The 18,718-nt window shown below is 40.0% G+C and overlaps 1 protein-coding gene across 3 annotated transcripts in view; it reads left to right on the top strand.

Moving 5' to 3' along the window:
- The first annotated feature begins 1,172 nt into the window (after positions 1 to 1,172).
- The window catches only part of CBLB (Cbl proto-oncogene B), a 131,042-nt gene continuing 113,496 nt past the window's right edge, over positions 1,173 to 18,718 (top strand). For all 3 annotated transcript variants that reach the window (XM_057373918.1, XM_057373916.1, XM_057373915.1), the window contains exons 1-3: positions 1,173 to 1,346; positions 2,260 to 2,418; positions 11,571 to 11,821. In XM_057373918.1, the coding sequence (XP_057229901.1) occupies positions 1,191 to 1,346; positions 2,260 to 2,418; positions 11,571 to 11,821 (566 nt within the window). In that variant the 5' untranslated portion in view covers positions 1,173 to 1,190. The remainder of the gene's footprint in view (positions 1,347 to 2,259; positions 2,419 to 11,570; positions 11,822 to 18,718) is intronic.

Raw genomic sequence — 18,718 nt, 5'->3', positions numbered from 1 at the left:
GAAAGCAACAGGAAGATACCTGCACTAAAAATACCTGTAAATTATAATATAAATAAAAGCAACACTGAAATACTCAATGAATTTTTGTACTTTTCCTGASTCCTATTTTATTAAAAGTTAAAACCAAGAAAAAGCAGGAAAAAGCCCAAGAGCAAACCATTAAGAAAGAAAACTTTGTAAACAAGACTAATAGGAAAACCACATTTGCAGATATTCTGAACCAAGACATACAAATGTCTTCAGAAAATAAAAACTTGCATGCTAAGTGTTGCATTTTTGTTTCCTTTTATGACAGCTAATTAGAAGATTAACCCTCGCAAAGTATAATTAATCCCTGGACCATCTTCAAAAGGATCGGGAGTCAAGTGTCTCACACCCTACGCAGGTGAGCCTCACCCTTTGCACCGTTCAAGTGTAACAGACAAGCAGTTTAGTTTTATTCACCATACACCCAGGGGAAGTGCTCATACCAAAATTAACGCACTCAAAAGGGCTTTTTTAACTAGAAAGTGGTTACGTTTTCGCTCGCCACCTTCCTCACCAATCTTTATGAGGCTCTGCTGCCCATTCCCAGCAGGGAAATCTCAGCACTTGCTTAGCAGCAAAGTGTTCTCAAAAGAAATCAAGAAAAGAAACCAGACAGAGGGAAATAAAGTTCTTGTTCTTTGTGGCTAMCAAAAAACCCCCAGCAAACTCCCAAAAGCGCGAAGGGGAAGCGCAAAACCAGCMGCACTCGGAAAGGCGGCAAGAATTACTGTTAACATACTTTAAGTGCCCCCGCAAGCAGGGGTCCCACRGCCTCATAGGGGAAAGAGGGACACTGCCACAGCCCCTGGAGACACCAGGGACAGCCAGCGTCCCCACCAATGCTGCCCCCAATCCCATCGCCCTCAAAGACCCGAGGCTGCCCCTCAGGCGGCGGGGTTAGGTGGGGCCGGAACCCCCCCCTCCCTCAGGCTGGCCGCGCTCCCATGGCTCCCACCGCTCCGGACGCTCCTTCCCGCCTCCTCCCGCGGCCCCGCCCCTGCCCACACCCGCGCCCATTGGCTGWGYGCCGCGTCAATCAAGCGCAAGCCGCCCTTGTGATTGGCTGCGGGGCGGTGCTGTCCCTGGCCGCGGGCGGAGGGCCGCGCTGGCGGAGCGGCGTGCAGCGCGCAGGCGCGCACCGAGTGTTGTCCCGGGGGGTGGGCATGTTCCGAGGAGAGGAGCGGCCGCCAGCGCGCCGCGGGGAGGAGGTGGGCGCGGGAGAAGGAGCAGGGCCGCCGCCGGGGAGCCAGCCTCACTTCCTAGGAGTGCAGGGAGACCACAGCCTGCCGGCGGCTGCGAGCGGTGCCACAGACAGACCTGTGCGTGTGCATCTCTCTCTATCTTTCTGTCTCTTTTGCATGTGCCTGTAGGACTCTCCACACRCGCGCACATTGCCTCCCGCCCGCCGGGCTGGGGTACGGGAGGGCGGCGCGGACGGCGGGGCAGCGGCTCCCCACGCTTCCCCGTGGGACAGCGCTCGSCCGCCCGCCGCCAGCAGCAGCCGCACGGGGCAGAGTGCTGCGGGGCGGCCGGCGCGGAGCCGGGACGGGCGCGGGCGGCGGGGCGGGATGCGCTCCGCCTGTCTCCCGCGGCACCGGAGCCACCGCGGCCGCAGGGAGGAGAGCCTCGTCCGGAGAGACGCTTCGCCTGCGCTCCGCTCCGCTCCGCCGCGGGGGCTGAGGAGCCTCCCTGCCKCCGGCCGCTCCCGGCTTTCCCGGCGGCCGCTCTCGCCCTTGGCACACGGCCGTGCGGTGCCAGGCTGYGCGTTTGCGTGCGCCGGGAGCCAGGTCCGTGTGCGTGCCGCTGCCCCCGCCTGCCCTGCGGGTTCCTGCCTGCCTGCTGCCCGCGCTGCTTCCCTCTGCTCGCTCCTCCCGCTCCTGCCCTCGCTCCAACAACGCGGCCTCTTTTGTTGTGCGGTGCCGGGCATGTGCCCGCGGCCRGCGGGCGCAGGGACCGGCAGGGGCGCGGCGCGGAGCCGGGCGCGGGTGTGTTCCCCTCTCCCGACTGTCGGTGTTGACAATAAATCCGGGGTCGCTTCTGCCAGTGTAAACCCGGKCCAGGTGGATTTACGCTGTTTGTCGTGAAAAGTTAAGCTTGTTCCTAAACATGCCCTGATCTTGCCCTTTCCTGCCCGTGGAGAAGGAAGCGTTGCCTCGCAGGCTGCGGCGGGTTCTATGRCAAGATGTTTTCGGAGCACCTTGTGAGTCTGTGTTTCTCTGTCGTTGCGGCCAGCTTGGCTCCCAGATGGCCAATTCCCTCAACGGCCGGAACCCGCGCAAGGGACGGATCCTGGGCTTCATCGATGCCATTCAGGATGCTGTGGGYCCCCCCAAGCAGGCAGCTGCCGACCGCAGGACTGTGGAGAAGACCTGGAAGCTGATGGATAAAGTGGTGGGTGTCTCTGTGCTTTCGTGTATACACACAGGGTTGTATGGGGCTATTTAAATAGGTTTACATGAACAAACAGCTTCTTCCTGCAGCTCTGAGTGCTGTTCTGCATGTGCCTCGGGAAGTAAGGGGACTTATGTTTTAGGTTATTTAAGCATCATTTGTCTTTTTTATTTTTTTTCCCTTTCTAGTGGCCTCTGGCTATGTTTTTTTTTTTAAATCTTGGTTTGTGGAAGCAAAACAAATGTGTGTGTTTGCCTTAGGCTATTGTTATTTCCAGATCCTTTAAAATGACTCAAAGTTGAAGAGCTGTCCTAACCAAAAGCTGCTTAACTTAGACTTGTAATCACATATTCTGTGTGTTTCGTGTTGGATCACACTGTTAATCTGCAAACAAGACCTCTGAAGTATAAAACTTCAGTTAAGCTAATTGTCCTGTGAGATAATGTTGGTGATGGCAGCATAGATGTGTTTGTGCTTTTAGGAATGTGCGTGGGGACTGGTGGATGTCACTCTTGTCAGTTTAGTAAACAGATTAGTATGGCATGCCTAACTTTTTAAGCATGTGTTCTGCATTTTAATGACTTGTAAGTACTTCKACGCCTAATTTTGAAACTAGAAATACGCTGTGCTGAAACTTACATTTTCAGGAAGKGGGGGGATAGACTGTAGCTTTTTAGCTCTTATGCTTCCCCTCACCAGCCTGATACATTTTGTTTAGTGTTCTATGAAGTGACAGCTTGTATTATGATAGATTGTCTAGAAATGTTCCTTACCAATGGTGGGAACAGCTTGATTGTAGCATGGATTGCTGTTCAGGAGATGCAGGCACTCTGTTTTGCACATGGGGTGATACTTAAGAGCTTCCTCTTGAAACTGCTGAGCAGTGAGGATTACTACCTGTTGGCCTTGGGTCTGTATGGTGATACAGTTACCACTTTTTAACGCAGTGATTCTTTGTAATTTTGTTTGTGGCTCTTGTAAAATAAGATGCTCAACGTTTCTAAACGTTCATAATTAGTCKGGCAAGGTGGAGACTATTTCATGTAATATGCCTTTACAGCTGTTAAAGTATTTTTTTTAAGTCTTTACAGGCTCATTTTTGATGCTCTAAGAATGCATTAGCATCTTAGAGCATCATTTTGATGCTCTAAGAATGTCTGTATTTCCACTGCATTTGCTGACAGCGATTTTAAACTGAACCCCCAGTTTTGATAAAAATGGTTATTGTCACAAGGACTTTGTTGATWTTTTCCTGTGAATGATCAGGATGGTGTTAACAGTGAGTTCTCTTGTACTAAGAACTGCAAAAATAAGTATGCAAAAGTAGGAACTGTTCTTCAGTAGGAGGAAGTTTTCAGCTTGGAAGCTAGGAATCTAGTTTGTTGTTGGAACCAYGTGGGGAATGCATAGCTCTGATTTCCCTGTGTCAGACCTTTCACAGATCTATATAGTAAGGTTAGACCCTGATTTGTTTGTATAATCACAGTTACCAGAAAGTCTTTTCCYCACTGCTTAGACTTCTGGATTGCTTTCACTCATCTAACACAGAATAACTGTATTTGTCAAGCACATCAAATCCACCAGGAAGGCCTGTTTGGAAGAAGTCACTGGAAAGGCTGGACATTGTGCTGTGCTTCCTTTTTCATTTTAGTGGATAAGTGTCCTCAATTTGGATCTTTAATGTATCCTCTTTAAGCTGCTCTMAGTTAATCAAATTTTATTTCCAAATTGTATTAAAGTATACCAGACAGGATGATGTCATAGTGTGAGAATGCTCTAGCTTGTTGCTTGAGTTTTTAGCATTTGGTACTTGTAGTGAAAGGATGTGTTTGAGCAAATTTAATATGCTGGCAAACAMATTTAAATCTCATAGCCTTGTGTGGCAGTAGACATAGGAAGGTCATTTTTAACTCYGCCTAGATCAAACCCAGGGATTAAAATCAGAAATAGAAACCTGCTCAATCAACTGTTATTTTAAATCCCATTTCTGGAGTGTGTCCTGTGACTGATTTCTGTGGTGGGTCACTGATCAAATTAATACCTAGAGAAGGCAGTAGCWCTGCCAAGTCAGTGGGGTGCTACTCATAGCTGGGTTGTGGCTTAGAGGCCTATTTTACTTGTTGTACATTGAGGTTGTTTATTCTCTAACTATAGTAGCTGTSATAGCCAWCTTACTGCTGCMGTAAGGTAGCTGAAGTTGTCTCCCATTCTAAGGATGTTAAGAAAATRAAGAATGGAAACAAAGCAAAGCTATTATCTTGACCAAACAATGAAAATAGAGCAGTCTTAAAAACTAGTGGCAGAGCTCAATAATTTCTGGTTTGTATTATTTTCTTTCTTAAAATTGCCGTCTTTTACCTTTCCTTCATTTCTTTGTGCAGTTTTGTCCTCTGGCAGATGAGGTTTTCTGTATGAATTACTTACTTGCAGCAATAAGGGCTGCCAATACTACAAAGATTCCTACCCTAATCCTATACTGTGGACATAGTTTTGTGGTATATTCAAAAATTCGGGCTACCTAGGCACCGTGCAAACTTTTTTTKTGTGTGGAATTGATTATGTGTCCTGCTTTAAATTGTTCAGATTTCATGATAATGTCAGTTTTYCATGGGCTGATACTTTAGGTTGGAATAGGCAGACTATTGCAGTTCTCCTGAAGTGTGTCATCTCTTTAAACTTTTATTACCAGTTTGAAAATAAGAATGGATTTTGAAAGAGTTCTTTCACAGGACAGAATGTTGGAATAGTGCTTCTGCTTAGAGCCTTTTTTGTAAAAGTTACCATAAGCAACAAACTTGCAGGGAATTTAAAAAAAAAATCTGCTTGAAAGTAATCAGTAGATGTAAATTGTTATCTRTCTATATCTCTTTCCTTTTTATACTCCATGCACTGGGATCTGTACTTTTTGTGGTTTATTGGTATGTCTTATTTTAATGTGAATTTACTGCATTAAAGGGAAAACAACTGTTAGCATCAATGGCAAGTTTCCCTGCTGCTTTTCTCATGGATAAGCAGTAGCTTTACCATTAAGAACCAAAAATACTTTGTTTAATTCCTTTGCTATGCAAAGGATAATATTCCTTTTATGGTTTGGAAGGCTAACCTTGTTTTCCAATGCTTGCATTGTATAAGAAAACTGACCATATATCTCTGGAGTTGTCAGAAGCAAATTACTGGTTTTAAAACATGAAGTATCTTTTAGAAAGTTTGTATCCTGTAAATAAATGGAAAATGAATACTGTTCACAAATAACTCAGGTCTTCCTTTAAACTGTGCGTGAATTACATTAGATTTTTTTATTATCTGAGATTATAAACCTAATGGCTTTTAAAACCTAGATCCAAGCCATGTATTGTTATTAGAGAATAATGGTATGTTGAGACCAGCTTTGGGAGGGAATTACTACAACGTAACCATCAGTTACGAGTAGTTCGGTCAATTTACTGTCTGGGCTGTTTGCAATTGCCAGTAGTATTTTTTCACACTTCACTCTTGTGGGATTCAAGCTGACAGAATTGTGACACATTCTGAACAGGATTTTTAAAACAGATATATCTCATCAACTTTCAATCACTTTTCATTCCTCTTATGCATTGGGCCTGGAAATAATTATATTTTCTACTATAAAGAATAGTAATATTGCCTAAACTATTTGGGTGCTCTGTCATGGCTCACCAGTTGCTTGACTCTGGCTGTATAAATGGGGATGGCATTGATTTGCTATTTAGCAATTATTTAAGAGCAAACTAGAGTGCTCCWCCAAAGCTTATACTATTGACTTAGTGAGTAAAAGCTGTGTTACCTCTACAGCTTAGCTTYGTGGTTTTCTTTAAATTAACATCTGTCAGCATCTGAGTTACAGAGTGTGGTAGTTGGAACTATGTGTGCATTGGTTATTCTCTGAAAAACTTTATGTAATTGATTCTGTGGTCAGAGTTGGTAGGCTTATGTCCTGCATACACTGCTTATGGAAAAAGAATAAAACATTAAACAAGAGAAACAGAAGCTTCTCTCTTTCTAATTGGAAGAAAGTAAAATCACCCTCCAAAATCAGCTGTCCTTGTGTGTCTGTGGCATCAGCATTGCTATTGTTTATTCTTCCAGCATGGAAACATATGGCTCAGTTGCAGTGTGGTAGCTGTTGAACAAGCACTTACTGTATTCCCAGGCAAAAAGATTGGTGATTGGGTCACCTCTACTTGTATTCTGATGAGAGCTTTTTTTTTTTTTTCTGTGGAAAATGAAATGCATTGCAGTTAGGGTAACTTCAGGCAGGAAGAAACCTATGTTGAAGAAGCATTATGTTCAAACTCTGACCATTTTCCTCACTAGCCCCTCCTGGTTAAGTTTTTCAGAATTCATTGTTGGTTGCATTGGATGTTGTGGCTTTCTGCAGGGCTTACCTGCAGGGCTACCTTTATGCTGTTTGTGATGTGTCAGTGTTTTCTAATTCTTTGACTATTTTGTACAGCATGGCAGAAGACACTCTGTTTTGGAAGTTTGGAAGTGTCTGAGCACTGATGCTCCAATTGTTCTGGTGCATTCACTGCAGCTGAAAACAGTGTTGAGCGGATGTCCTACTCATTAGATACTCACTCTGTTTTAGCTGAGTTACTTTCCTTGTATTGTCTTTGACTAGCATTAGGTGTTTAAACAGATTATGTTAAGGCTGCTGCACTTTGCTTGAACAAGGGTCCTTTTGTCAAATGAGTTCAGGCCGTTTAAATTTGCTTTAAAAAGTGAATAGAAAATAGTTTTTAGCAAAAAAATAATTGTCTTGTGTACACTAGGCCTCCATTACTCTCATCTCTGATGGTGCTATGAAACAATGCCTTATAATTTAAGTCAAATTATTTTCAAAAGTGTTATGAATAGTGGTATTTATTTTGGTTAGGGGTGAGGGAGGATAGGACGGAGGAGGGGGTTGATGTTTTTCTGCAAAGGAACTAGAGTTAACTTGTCTGGAAGTTCCAGAGTTAACAGTTTCAAAATCAGTTTCTGTTAGATTAAGGTAATGCCTCAGTTTTTCACAGTTGCACTTTTTTGTTTCTGTGATTCTGGATTAAATACTTGGATTTTTCCTGAGTGGGAGCTACTGAAAGGAGCTTAATTTTGGCTCAGTTGGCCTCAGTAAGGGAGACATTTTTTACTAACTTGCTTGCTGCTTTTCATTTTTCACACTGAGTGCTTGCTAAATATATACATACTTACTTCCAGTCATAACAATACAAAAATCACACAATGACATGATTCATGTCCGCTTCTAATGTGTTGATGAGAGTTGCCTTGTAAAGTGCAACACACAGATCTTTATTTTAGGGGTGTTGGGGGTTTTTTTTGTTTGTTTGTTTCGAGTTCTATTTTCTTTTGAAGAAAGATCTTGGCAAATCTTTTGCGTCAGCAGGTGTCATTTCTTATTGCTTGCTTTTAATTGTGAGCTGCTGTGGTATGTGTCAGGACATCCTGACTGGAAATCATAGTGGTTTACCAACCATCTCTTTACAGAATGGCATCCTTTGAACTGAAGCCTTGTGTACTCTATAGAGTGAAGAAAACCTTATACTRCTTCAGTGGATCACTGACTTGGAAGTAATAGTAGTGGTTTTTYTTTCAATTGTTATGCATAAAACTAATAAAGGTGTTGAAGAATTTTTGTGTGGTTTTTTTAAAAGCCTATTCTAAAATKGAAGATTCTGCTAATGTGCTGAATTTCTCTCCAAATTCAGCAGCAAGTGAAGCCTTGTAAATCTTCTATCTAATGATGTGATACTGAAGAAAACTTTCTAGAACTTCTGAAAGAGAAACTTGTTCTTCCTTATAACTGGATGTTCTTTTTGTATAGTTGAATGGACTGAGTGTTGAAAATATGGCAAYCAGCATAAGCAAATTGCTTTTTCTTGTTTTTTTTTAATATTTTTAATGGTATTTCTAATATATATGGAACTGCTTATATGTTGCTTGTTGGCACATCTGATTGAAAAGATAGACTTCAGAAAGATAATTAATTCTTTGTTCGTGAGATTTAAGTTAGGATAAATAAGTAATTAAAAATGATTGCAACCTTCTCTGCTTGTGGTCTGCTCTCRTTCCTGACATTTTTCTCTGAATTAGCATTTTGATCTTTCAGTGGTTTTTTTTTTTTTTTCCCTTGTGTATATTACTTCAGAAAGCTGTAAGGTCTGATCAGTGATGGATTTGTGTCACCTGTATTTGGGTGTGTGAAGAATGCCAGTCTGGTTTCAAGTTTTCACTAAATAAGAAATCATAGTGAACTGAAAGTTCAGAGGAAAAARAATCTGTTTTTCATAAAGGTTTTCACTTCTGTATTTGGGATTCCAGTTCTTTTAACTCTTCTACAAAAAAGAAATTCATGTATGTCTCTGCATGGATGATTTTCAGGTCTATCTACACATGTAAGATTCTTTGCCTGTGTTTCTGAAACCTCCTTAGAGAATTCTATCTGTCAGGTTAAATTCAGTGCTTTTCTGACCTTGAAAGAATGGCATCATATCCAGCCTTCATTCTTTGAGAATCCTGTTTTAGACATCTTCTAACACACAACTGGGGCCCTGTTGTCGCTTTTTTTTTTAATCCTGATGACCTTGTCTTTATCACATAAATTATAAACAAGTTATTTTCAGTTTCAAAGTCTCTTGAAGTTCCGGGTTGCAGTTTCAGACTTCGTTACCTGGTCAGAGATAATCAAATRTCTTTATACTTTGCTTTTTTTGTTTCCTTCTAGCTTGTTCTTGACTTAAAGGAGTTCCTTTATAAGCCATTAAATTATTTGAGAGCTTGCTATGGAACTTTGCTGTTTRTGTCTAGAAATACCAAACTGCTAGTGTTTAATCTCTGAACCACCCTTCAGYATGTTGAATAGCTCATGTATTCATACATGCCTGCTTCCCTTTTTGTTTTTCCCTACTGAGATGTAAATTTCTCTGCAATAAGGACTGTTCTACAACACATCAGAAGTCTTTCCTGATGTGTTACTTGGTCTAAAAGAATAATAGAAATTACTAAAATAACAGTCAGTGAAATCAGGAGAGCTATTGTAAATGTCATCTTTTAAATACTGTTACCATTTCCATAGTACTTAAAACTTTGCACTGTTCAGATGATGCTAGACTTTAAAAAAACTTCTTTGTGCTTGGCTTTTGTCCACTCTATCTCCACTTTCATAATTATGACCCCTGTTATCTCAGTCTAGTCACCTGGTTGTGTTTTTGTGCTGTGTGTGTTTCAGAGGGTAAGAAACTATTGCGTGTTTGCTTTGCTGTTTGTGATGCTTCAAAGTCTGGTAGTGGCAACWATCTTAAGGCAGTGAATTTYTTAATGGTGTAGATGTAGAAATYGCAGGACAGGTCAGCAATAGTGATRCAGCTCTGAATTTAGAGAGGYTGGTGTTAYAGGATAMAAGTTTGCTCCCCTCTCACCCAGAAATGCTCAARACTGCACTTTTTTTCAGGTTGATAGATTAGTAGGAATAGGAATCTACTTTCAGCAGTATTAAGATGTTTTTATAACCTCGTTAGTTACCTCAGAAGAATGTCAAAGTCACTAATATATWATGTGGCAATCTTCAAATGATGCCTATAAAACTTTAAAACCACATGGTCCTAATTTTTTCATAAGTATTTGCATATGTGCAGCTGCACACACATGTCTAGAATATGTCCCTCTGCAATGTTTTAGCTGAGCCTGAATAGCTCAGTACAACAACACTCAAAAACTACCTGTTTGTCTTGTTCCCATTTCTTTCTAGAACAGAACATTGCAKAACAAACTATCAGAAAATTTAGATAGCCAAGAGACAATTCTAACCTTACTATGTTAAGGATGTGTAGGAAACAACGAGTACCTTTCTCTTCCAGAAACATTTCCAGTGGAGACTAGATTCAAATAAAGGTATTCAGTTAGTCTGAGCTTATTTTTTGAGTAATATATATTCAATTATTTGTGCCACTTAGGATCACAATGATTCCAAGTCATTGTGATGTTTGCTTTTAGTATTTAAAGTGGCAAAGTTTTTAGGGCTCCAGGGGTAGTTTCTCTGAGACATTGCCAGAAGCTTCCCCCATGTCCAATAGTGCCAGTGCCTCTCCTGTGGGAGGGACCCCTGTCTGGAGCAAGGGAAGAGTGTGAGGAGTCCTCTCACTGAGGAGAGAAGAGTGGCAGAGACAAGGTGTGATGAGCTGACCACATCTCCCATTCACCATCCCCCTGTGCTACTGGGAGAGGAGGTAGAATTGAGAATAAAGTTGGGCCCAAGCAGAAAGGAGTGGTGGGTGGAATGTGTTATTAAGGTCTGGTTTGATTTTCTTGTTACCCTATTCTGATTTGATTGGTAATAAAATGAATTAAGTTCYCCAAGTTGAGTCTGTTTTGCCTGTGACAGTATTTGGTGAATGATGTTTCCCCGTCCTTGTCCTGACCTACGAGCCTGCTATTATGAGTAGGGGAATGAGAAAGAAGCTTTGGTGGACAGCTCCTCATCCAGCCAAGAGCAAAGCACTGAACTTCTATTATAGCCAGGAGCTGGAAAAMAATGAGTTTATAATATTTTATTTCCTGGTTTACAGTATCTGGTTTTGAGTGACTTAAAGTCTGTTTGTTGTAGCTAAAAACTTTTGAACCCCTATCACAGTTCAGACCCTTTCCTTATGTGCAGAGCTTTCAAAATTAAATTTCCCTGGGGTCTAAGAGGTTATATTGTTGGATAAAGAAAAGAGCCAGCAGATGACGAAGTAATTTATGTCAGTTCTTAGCAGATACTTAAACATCCGTAGGTAAGYTAACCTGCAGCAAACAGATCTGTATGAAAGTACTGCTCTTGGCATTTGTTGCATGCTGTRTTTTGATATGCTCCTTAGCATATATTAGGCAGGCAAAGATGTACTTTGAGGGCAAATCCACAAACTATGTAGGTAAGCTTGTTTGCTTTTTATAGATGTGACAAGATTAAGTCAATTTTTGCCTCTTGAGGTTATAGACTATGCTGGAATTTCACAGAATATAAATGAAGTAGGATTTAGTACTTTGTGACTGGAGGTTAGAGAAATATGTTACACCCTGTGAATTTGAAGATGCCAGATCTGTTTTTGTACCAATGTATTTCTTGTCTTTTACATTCTCTTATTTTTTGCTTATAGGTAAGATTGTGCCAAAACCCAAAGCTTCAACTCAAAAACAGCCCACCTTATATACTTGACATTCTACCTGACACTTACCAACATTTGCGGCTTATACTGAGCAAATACGATGACAACCAGAAACTTGCACAGCTCAGTGAGAATGAATATTTCAAAATCTACATTGACAGTCTTATGAAAAAATCCAAACGGGCTATAAGACTCTTCAAAGAAGGAAAGGAAAGAATGTACGAGGAGCAGTCACAGGACAGGCAAGTGAAATACTTAAATATGRAGTAGATTGTCTGGTCTATCTGCATTCTTAACACTGTTGTCTGCAGCCATTGTTTTGACATTTTTAATTATTCAAAGAGCAGAAATATTTATTGCTTGGATTCATTGACCCCGCAGGTCAATCAGTAATTTGCTGGATTTGTTTCACTGTATGCTCTTATCTGTCACTCTGTGACCTTTAGAACCAAGTGCATTTCCTTCATGAAACATTCATTTCATTGTTATTAGTTATTCACAGGACCTAGTTTCTCCTGTGGTAGAGAGAGTGACTGTTAACTTAGATGGATCTTGACCTCCCTTCCTACCCTAGTTCCTAAAACTTTGGGAGCCATGATGGGTATTGGCTTGAAGTTTTCACAAGTGATAGAATGAAGCAAAACAATATRCTCATTTTTCAGATAATACATGATGTTATGGTGAGGTAATGATCATGTTAGTTCCCTGCTGAGAAACCTTTCCAGAAACCTAATGGAGTCCTGATTTGCAGTGGTTCAATTTTAATAAAAGGAATTAATGTCCACTTTACTGTTGGTGGTAGCTGAAGAGGTTTTTAATATTTGATTTGATTACCTAGTATTTTTAAAAATAACAGTTCAAGAAATTTTGTGCAAGATCTGCAGTCTTGTTTTGGRGAGAGAGGGCTACAACAGTGTTGTGGCCATTAGTCTTTGCCATGTGTGGTATAACTCTAAGTCTATTCAAATGAAAGAGACTATGCTCTTCCTGAAGTCTTTTTGGAGGAGATAGTGGGGAATGAGAAATCAAGTGAATGARGGATTGAATTCCTGCTCTTCTGTCTGCACCTGAGCTCTCTCTGAGGCAGGCAGGGTTGCAGTATAGTTTTACAGCTGGTGAAATTGTGAGTAGAAGCAGTGAAATGTCTACATTCTTGTAAATGTCACTGCTGTTATGTTTAAATTATACATATGTTCCTACCMGATCTTTGGCAATGATTATAGCTCCTCAGTCTACTGTGGTAGTCTTTTGGGCTTTGTAGGGTRTCTGAAGGTCGCTTGACATCTAAGGAATCTTTTCTAAAGTACATAAAGACTGTCCAGTTGTGAGCATACTTAGGCAAGAAAATGCTTCAAGAGGAGCACAATATACTGTTTAAGCTATTTCAGTAATCAGTGAAGATATTGATGAATGCTTTTTTGTGTTTTGAATTTGTAAATATGTAAAGCAATGTTGTCACTGTAGATGCATTCTTACCAGAACTGAAAGAGTTCTTCAGCACTGAGCCTTATTGGAAAAACCCCATTTGATGTCTGTAAAGAAGTCATTGTGTTGCAAAGGAGATATGAACTTGTTTTGGTAAGGGAAATTTGACAGWAGTGGTTGGATTATATAAGCAGGTTTTATTTTGACTTGTGTGTGTTGTATAAAACYCTAATCTAGTTACTTTAGGTTTGCTTAAAGTTAGCTAAAGTTAAAGCAAGTTTCAGTGTCACCTTGTCGAAATACTTGCTATGAACTCTGTACAGTCATTCAGACAGTAATTTAGTAACTTTATCTAGTTGCTAGAGTTGCTTCTTTCCAGTTACCCATTTAATTTCCTGAATTTTAGGGTAACAGCAGTGATAGAAGGATGCCTTTTGTGAAGCAGAGARTGTTTTAAGAAGTTGTAGTTAGTAYATTTACTATTTGTTTATTTGGGCCRTTCTTGTGACATGKTTGGAGAGGAGGGATTTTAAAACAAATCAAATAATACTAATGAAGTGCACTATATCACAATGGCTACTTCTGGCCTTTAAAACTAGTATTTCTGAAGGTAACAACTATCTTATTTTGCCTAACTGGTGGAGTTCAGAGCTTAAGAAAAGGAGTGTAATAGAAATGTTTTCCTTGTGTGCAGATTGCTAGTTGTGTTTCCTATACAAATTGCATTGCTGACTGTAAGTCAGATTGCTTAAACAAAAAAAAAATTGCAAGCGTTATTTCATTAGCTCGTGACCCTTGTCATTCCAAGTCTATATCTTTATGATTTCAGTACATCCTCTTTCATCTACTGGTGATGCTTAATCTGTACATGTGTCCTAGTTTTAAGCTGAATGAGGGTATACTTGTTTGCTGAGCCACATGACCAAGTATCTGAGCGCTGCAAAGCAGTGCTTCACCATACTTAATCATGTTAATGCTTGGTAACTTAGCAAGTTGTTAATGTGTTTAGCTTCTTTGCTTCCAAATATACCTGCATTAACCAYATTTGTTAGCATTATAATGCAATTGTAGGAGTGATCATTGAAAGGCTGTATTTTTGAAGATGCTTCTAAAATTACTGTCAAATTGAAGTAGTCAATTTGTAGTAGAAATATGGGAAAATAGTCAATTTTTTAAAAAGGCAAGGCACCTGGACAATTCCTGTGGTTTTAAKTCGTATTCTGTTTTGGTTTCTGGATAAGAGGGCATCATGGAAAAGATAAATGCCTCATTCTTCATAAATTTGATTGGTATAATTTTAACCTATTAGCATTATTGACTAATCTGCACTTCTATAGTGATGGCAAATTTAGGAACCAGTGCCAATATACATGCAATTTTATTTGTGTRATTACACCAAGATGACTCTTGCCAATGATTTCTCATAAATTTTAATTTTCAAAGATTCTGTTGATGAAACAAGTTAGAGAAGCAGCACTAACACAATTTAAGCTTTAGTTTTAGAGCCTTTTGTACATAATCTGACTGGCACAGTATCTTGTTTCCATATCAAATGCATATGATAGCCATTTAAGAATAGTTGGTGCTGTCATTCTGTTGGATGAGTCTTGCTAAGAAGGGAAAATAAGGTTTGCARCTTTGTTTCTTGTGCTTAAGTGCGTTTGTCTTTTGGGTATATTGCCTTGGACAGAATGGAAGTCCTTTCAGTCTTGCTCAATGAAGTAAGAGATAATGACCAGTAAGTTCTGTAAACTGTACTAGATATAGGCTGCACAGAACTTTGTATGAACGAAGTTATTTTAAGAACTTTTTGTCACAGACTTTACTTTTTATAAGGTTATTAACACAAGCTCATTAAGATTACTGGTTCAGATACATCTACTCTTAAAAGGCTTTCTATGTTCTTGAGGTTTTGGAGTTGTCTTTTTTTTTTCATTCCTTTTCTTTGTGCCTTTTGTTTGTTGGTAAATAAACTAAAGCTGGAAAGCATGGTTTCTGTGAAGTCCAAACTTCCTTCCCTCCTGCTGCATTCCCGAATTATGCATTCAGAAGAAATAAAAACTTTGTAGAAGGGCAGTTTTTGAGACAAATAGTGTTAGCCAGGTGTAGAAAACAAGCACATAAGCTGTAATAATTAGACAATAGGAGGAATAAAGTGCCAGTGAAGAGATTACATTTGGATTCATTCAAGGTGCTGGACATAGTCTTCACATCTTACTAATGGACACAAGTGGGAGGCTTCCTGTGATTTCCTGCAAATCATATCCTGAGAAGAATATGCCTTGAAATTGAACTTATTCACCGACTTTTAATATTGCATGCCTTTTGCTATAGGCCCTTTATATGAGGAGAGGCCCAAAAGTATAAAACCAGGGTGTATTCTTATTTTTAATAATCTCCTAATGCTCCTTTGTTCAGCCAGAGTTAGTTGGCTTTTGTTTTAAAGCGGTATTCTGGAAGTGGAAGATGAAAGTAGTGGATGGTACAGATAATGATGGCAACAGGAGAAGACTCGTGGTTGTTTAATGGTCAATGTCAAAAGGAGTGCATGTAGGAAAAGTCAGTCAAAGAAGTACTTCAAGGTGATCACAAATTCACTTTGGTTTCTGTATAGAAATTCTTGCTAAATTCTCTTGTGCATCTGGCTATTTGATGTCTTGATTCAAATTACGTGTTTCTATATTGTACAACTTGTTTAAATGTTGGTGCAGGATTCTTAAATTCTCTTAAGTCTTCTAAAGAGGTCTTGTACCTACAGTTCAAATGACAGCTCAAGTTCTCCTTTGTTCCTGTTCATGTTTGTTAGTGGGTTTATAGAATATCCCATTTCTCTTCCTTAAGTCTGCATTGACAGCTGAGATCAGTTATGGCTCTTGGATCGAGTCCTTGAGCTGGCACATTAAAATACACAACAGTCTTGCTAGAGACCTTTCTGTTGCAGAAATTTCTCATCAATTCCTCCTTATCCTGAAAGTACAGACCTGATAAGAAGCTAAAATAGTATCAGGATGAGTGTCAGGTGTGCCAGCAATAATGCAGTAACAGCCCTGTGTGTACTTCTCTCCTGTCATAAATGTAGCTTACCCTGCTTCCGTAAATTACCTCCTCTTATATCACAACCTTACTGTTTTATTTATAGGAATTTAGGAAGTTTATAACTTAGTTAGCCTCACAACTTGTTTGTGTCTCCAGGCAGAGGAGGTTTTGTTGATTGTGGGAAGGATCAGGAAGAGTAGTTTTAATTCAGGATGATTTTGTTTGGAGAAGGTAAGATTGTTTTGTCTGATGGTTTTCTTGTTTGACAAACAGAATGCACATATTCAGCAAAGGATGTTAATGGCCCTTTTCATGCATCCAGTTTTGACTTTTGGTTGACACCACATAGATACCTTGGTAATTGTCAAATAAAAGTTATGGGCTCCTTGGTATCCTGTTATTTGTTCTATTTTCCAAACAYATTATGTAGTCTTTGGTCTCCAGTAAGTTCTGAGCTGAGTTAAGCTATACATACCATCAGTCTGTTGCTTAACATATGTAAACTCTGAAACTGAAACTGTCTAAACACATTTTAGAGATAAAATGCATTGACTGTTGTAGTCTAATCTTGCTGAAGCTGAGAGAAATCCCCTTTTGTATTTATTGACCTCTATTTTTAGATGAGTCCTTCACTAGATTTTTTAGTAAAACAAGTTACCTTACCCTCCTTGAAGGTGGTCTGGAGTGTTGGCTCATTGYTCCTGGGCTGTCCCCAGAAAAAAGAGAGCATTTTCTCTTTCAATGTAAAACGTGTAATAAGGTAATTGGCAATGGAACTTTGCTGTGATAAATAGCCTCTAAGAAAGAGACATCTTCTGAGGAAAAGCGAGCACATGACTGATTAGATGGGGTTGCATGGGAGGAGGAAATGCAATGAAWTTTTTTTCTAAAGCTTTTATGTTATGGTGAGAACTTCCACCCTCTTCTCCCCTCCTGTTCCTTAGATGTGATATAAAACCAGATGTGGTCCAAACAGCTGTAATAAACCCTTTAGTGTACCTGACCCACACGGGTAGTTGAGCTTCAGTGCAGATTTGGTGAAGCCAAAGCCCTTTGCTATTTTTATTTCTAGTTTAAATTAAAAAAGGAATGTTACACAAACACTCTTTCCAGACAAAGAGACTCTTGTTGCMGAGGGCAGGTGAGAACGCGTTGGAGGTTACAAATGGTAGGGGAGTATTATGACAGCCTGTTCTCAGCATAAATGCAAACAGGCTGTGTGACTGCAGTTGTTGTAAGGCTGTATTTAAATTTTAGATTTTTTTTTATCRTCTTCACTGCTTGGGGGCAGGTATTGTCAAATGAGAACAAAGGAAGTATTAGTACCACAGTTACTTAGAGACAGCTATTTATTCAAATTGCAGAGGAATAYAAGGATTTTAAAACCACAAAAGGTCCTAATGAAAAAATAATGGCTTGTAAATTCTTTTAATTGATTTAGATCCTTGATTCATATCTMGTTGTGTAGAGGATGTGCACTTTGTCTTTTACTTTTTACTCTCATAAAATCATACAGCATTTTCTGTTAGTGCAAAGTYTCTTTCAAGCWTAATCTTGCAAGGAATGTGGTGTTRAYTGTCATGTCTGAGTAGWGTTCAGTTGGTTGTAAAGGGATATACACAGTCTGGTATCTTCCTTGTTGTCTTTTATAGAATTATTTATGCCTGTGAAAGTGTGCATGATGCTGTTACCAAATTTTAAGGAGCTATCCCATTTACACCCACTTTGGGCAGGTGTGAAAGCTCTCAAAAAGCCCAGTTAGGGGAATCAGTCCTGCAGGCTTTCCATATATTAGCTTCCTTTATGGTAAATGTAGTGAYAGTTCTGCTGCTAGGATTGTACAATATGGCTGTGGCAATGTCTAGACTGACACAGTTTTCTACATGATTTCRGTTCATCTTCAGAACATAATACAGGATGGCACAATGAGCTGGGGGAAATAGGTGGCTTTCTGGGCACACAATACTTTCAGTCAGAGGGTCTGGAAACACTCTATTGCAGTGAGGATACCAGTACCCATTTCTGGCCTGCAGCAGCTCTGTGTCTCACATCCCATAGTTGCCTGCATAGTCTCTATAGGGAACAGCTGTGCCTGTGGGAGTGGGCCATGGTCACCAACTTTAAATAGAGCTGTGCTCCTAGGTATGAAAAAAGCCCAAGTTAGCAACTTTGGGAGCTCCTGCAAAAGCGGGCAGCACTGACTCCTGAATTTAGCATGTGGAAAGAAAGGTTCCTGTAATGGACCTGCATGTATCTTTTATCGTTCACTTTTCAATGTGCATTTGATTTTTGGAAAATTTGGTTACTTCTTCTCTGTGTCCTAAGTGTTCTATATTCAGTGATGCAGTATTTGTTTTAGGATGCCTTCAACACTAAGCCTGCATGATGGAAGCTGCTTGCCATGCAGGATCCATTTTTATGAAATGTATGCCTAAACTTATAAGCCATTTAATTTTATTTTCAGGCTATAAAAAGAAATGGTTTCTTTTTCCTAATCTTCTGTGGCATTGTTTTTCATTAAAAATTAGAAACATAAAAGTATAAAAGTCTGCTTTTAGTCTATAAAGAAATGAAAGAAAAAACATTGGTAATAATCACTGTCAAGTGATACAGTTGCTGTTTGGTCAATGGAAGCTCTTTGAAAGTAAAGTGAAGCCAGTTTGTAAAAATAAATGTGC

The sequence above is a fragment of the Malurus melanocephalus genome, unplaced genomic scaffold, assembly GCF_030028575.1.
Source record: "Malurus melanocephalus ecotype Western Australia unplaced genomic scaffold, MMel_1.1 scaffold_210, whole genome shotgun sequence".
Lineage (NCBI taxonomy): Eukaryota > Metazoa > Chordata > Aves > Passeriformes > Maluridae > Malurus > Malurus melanocephalus.
Note: the sequence above shows the minus strand (reverse complement) of the source record. Positions and strands in the feature narration are given on the sequence as shown.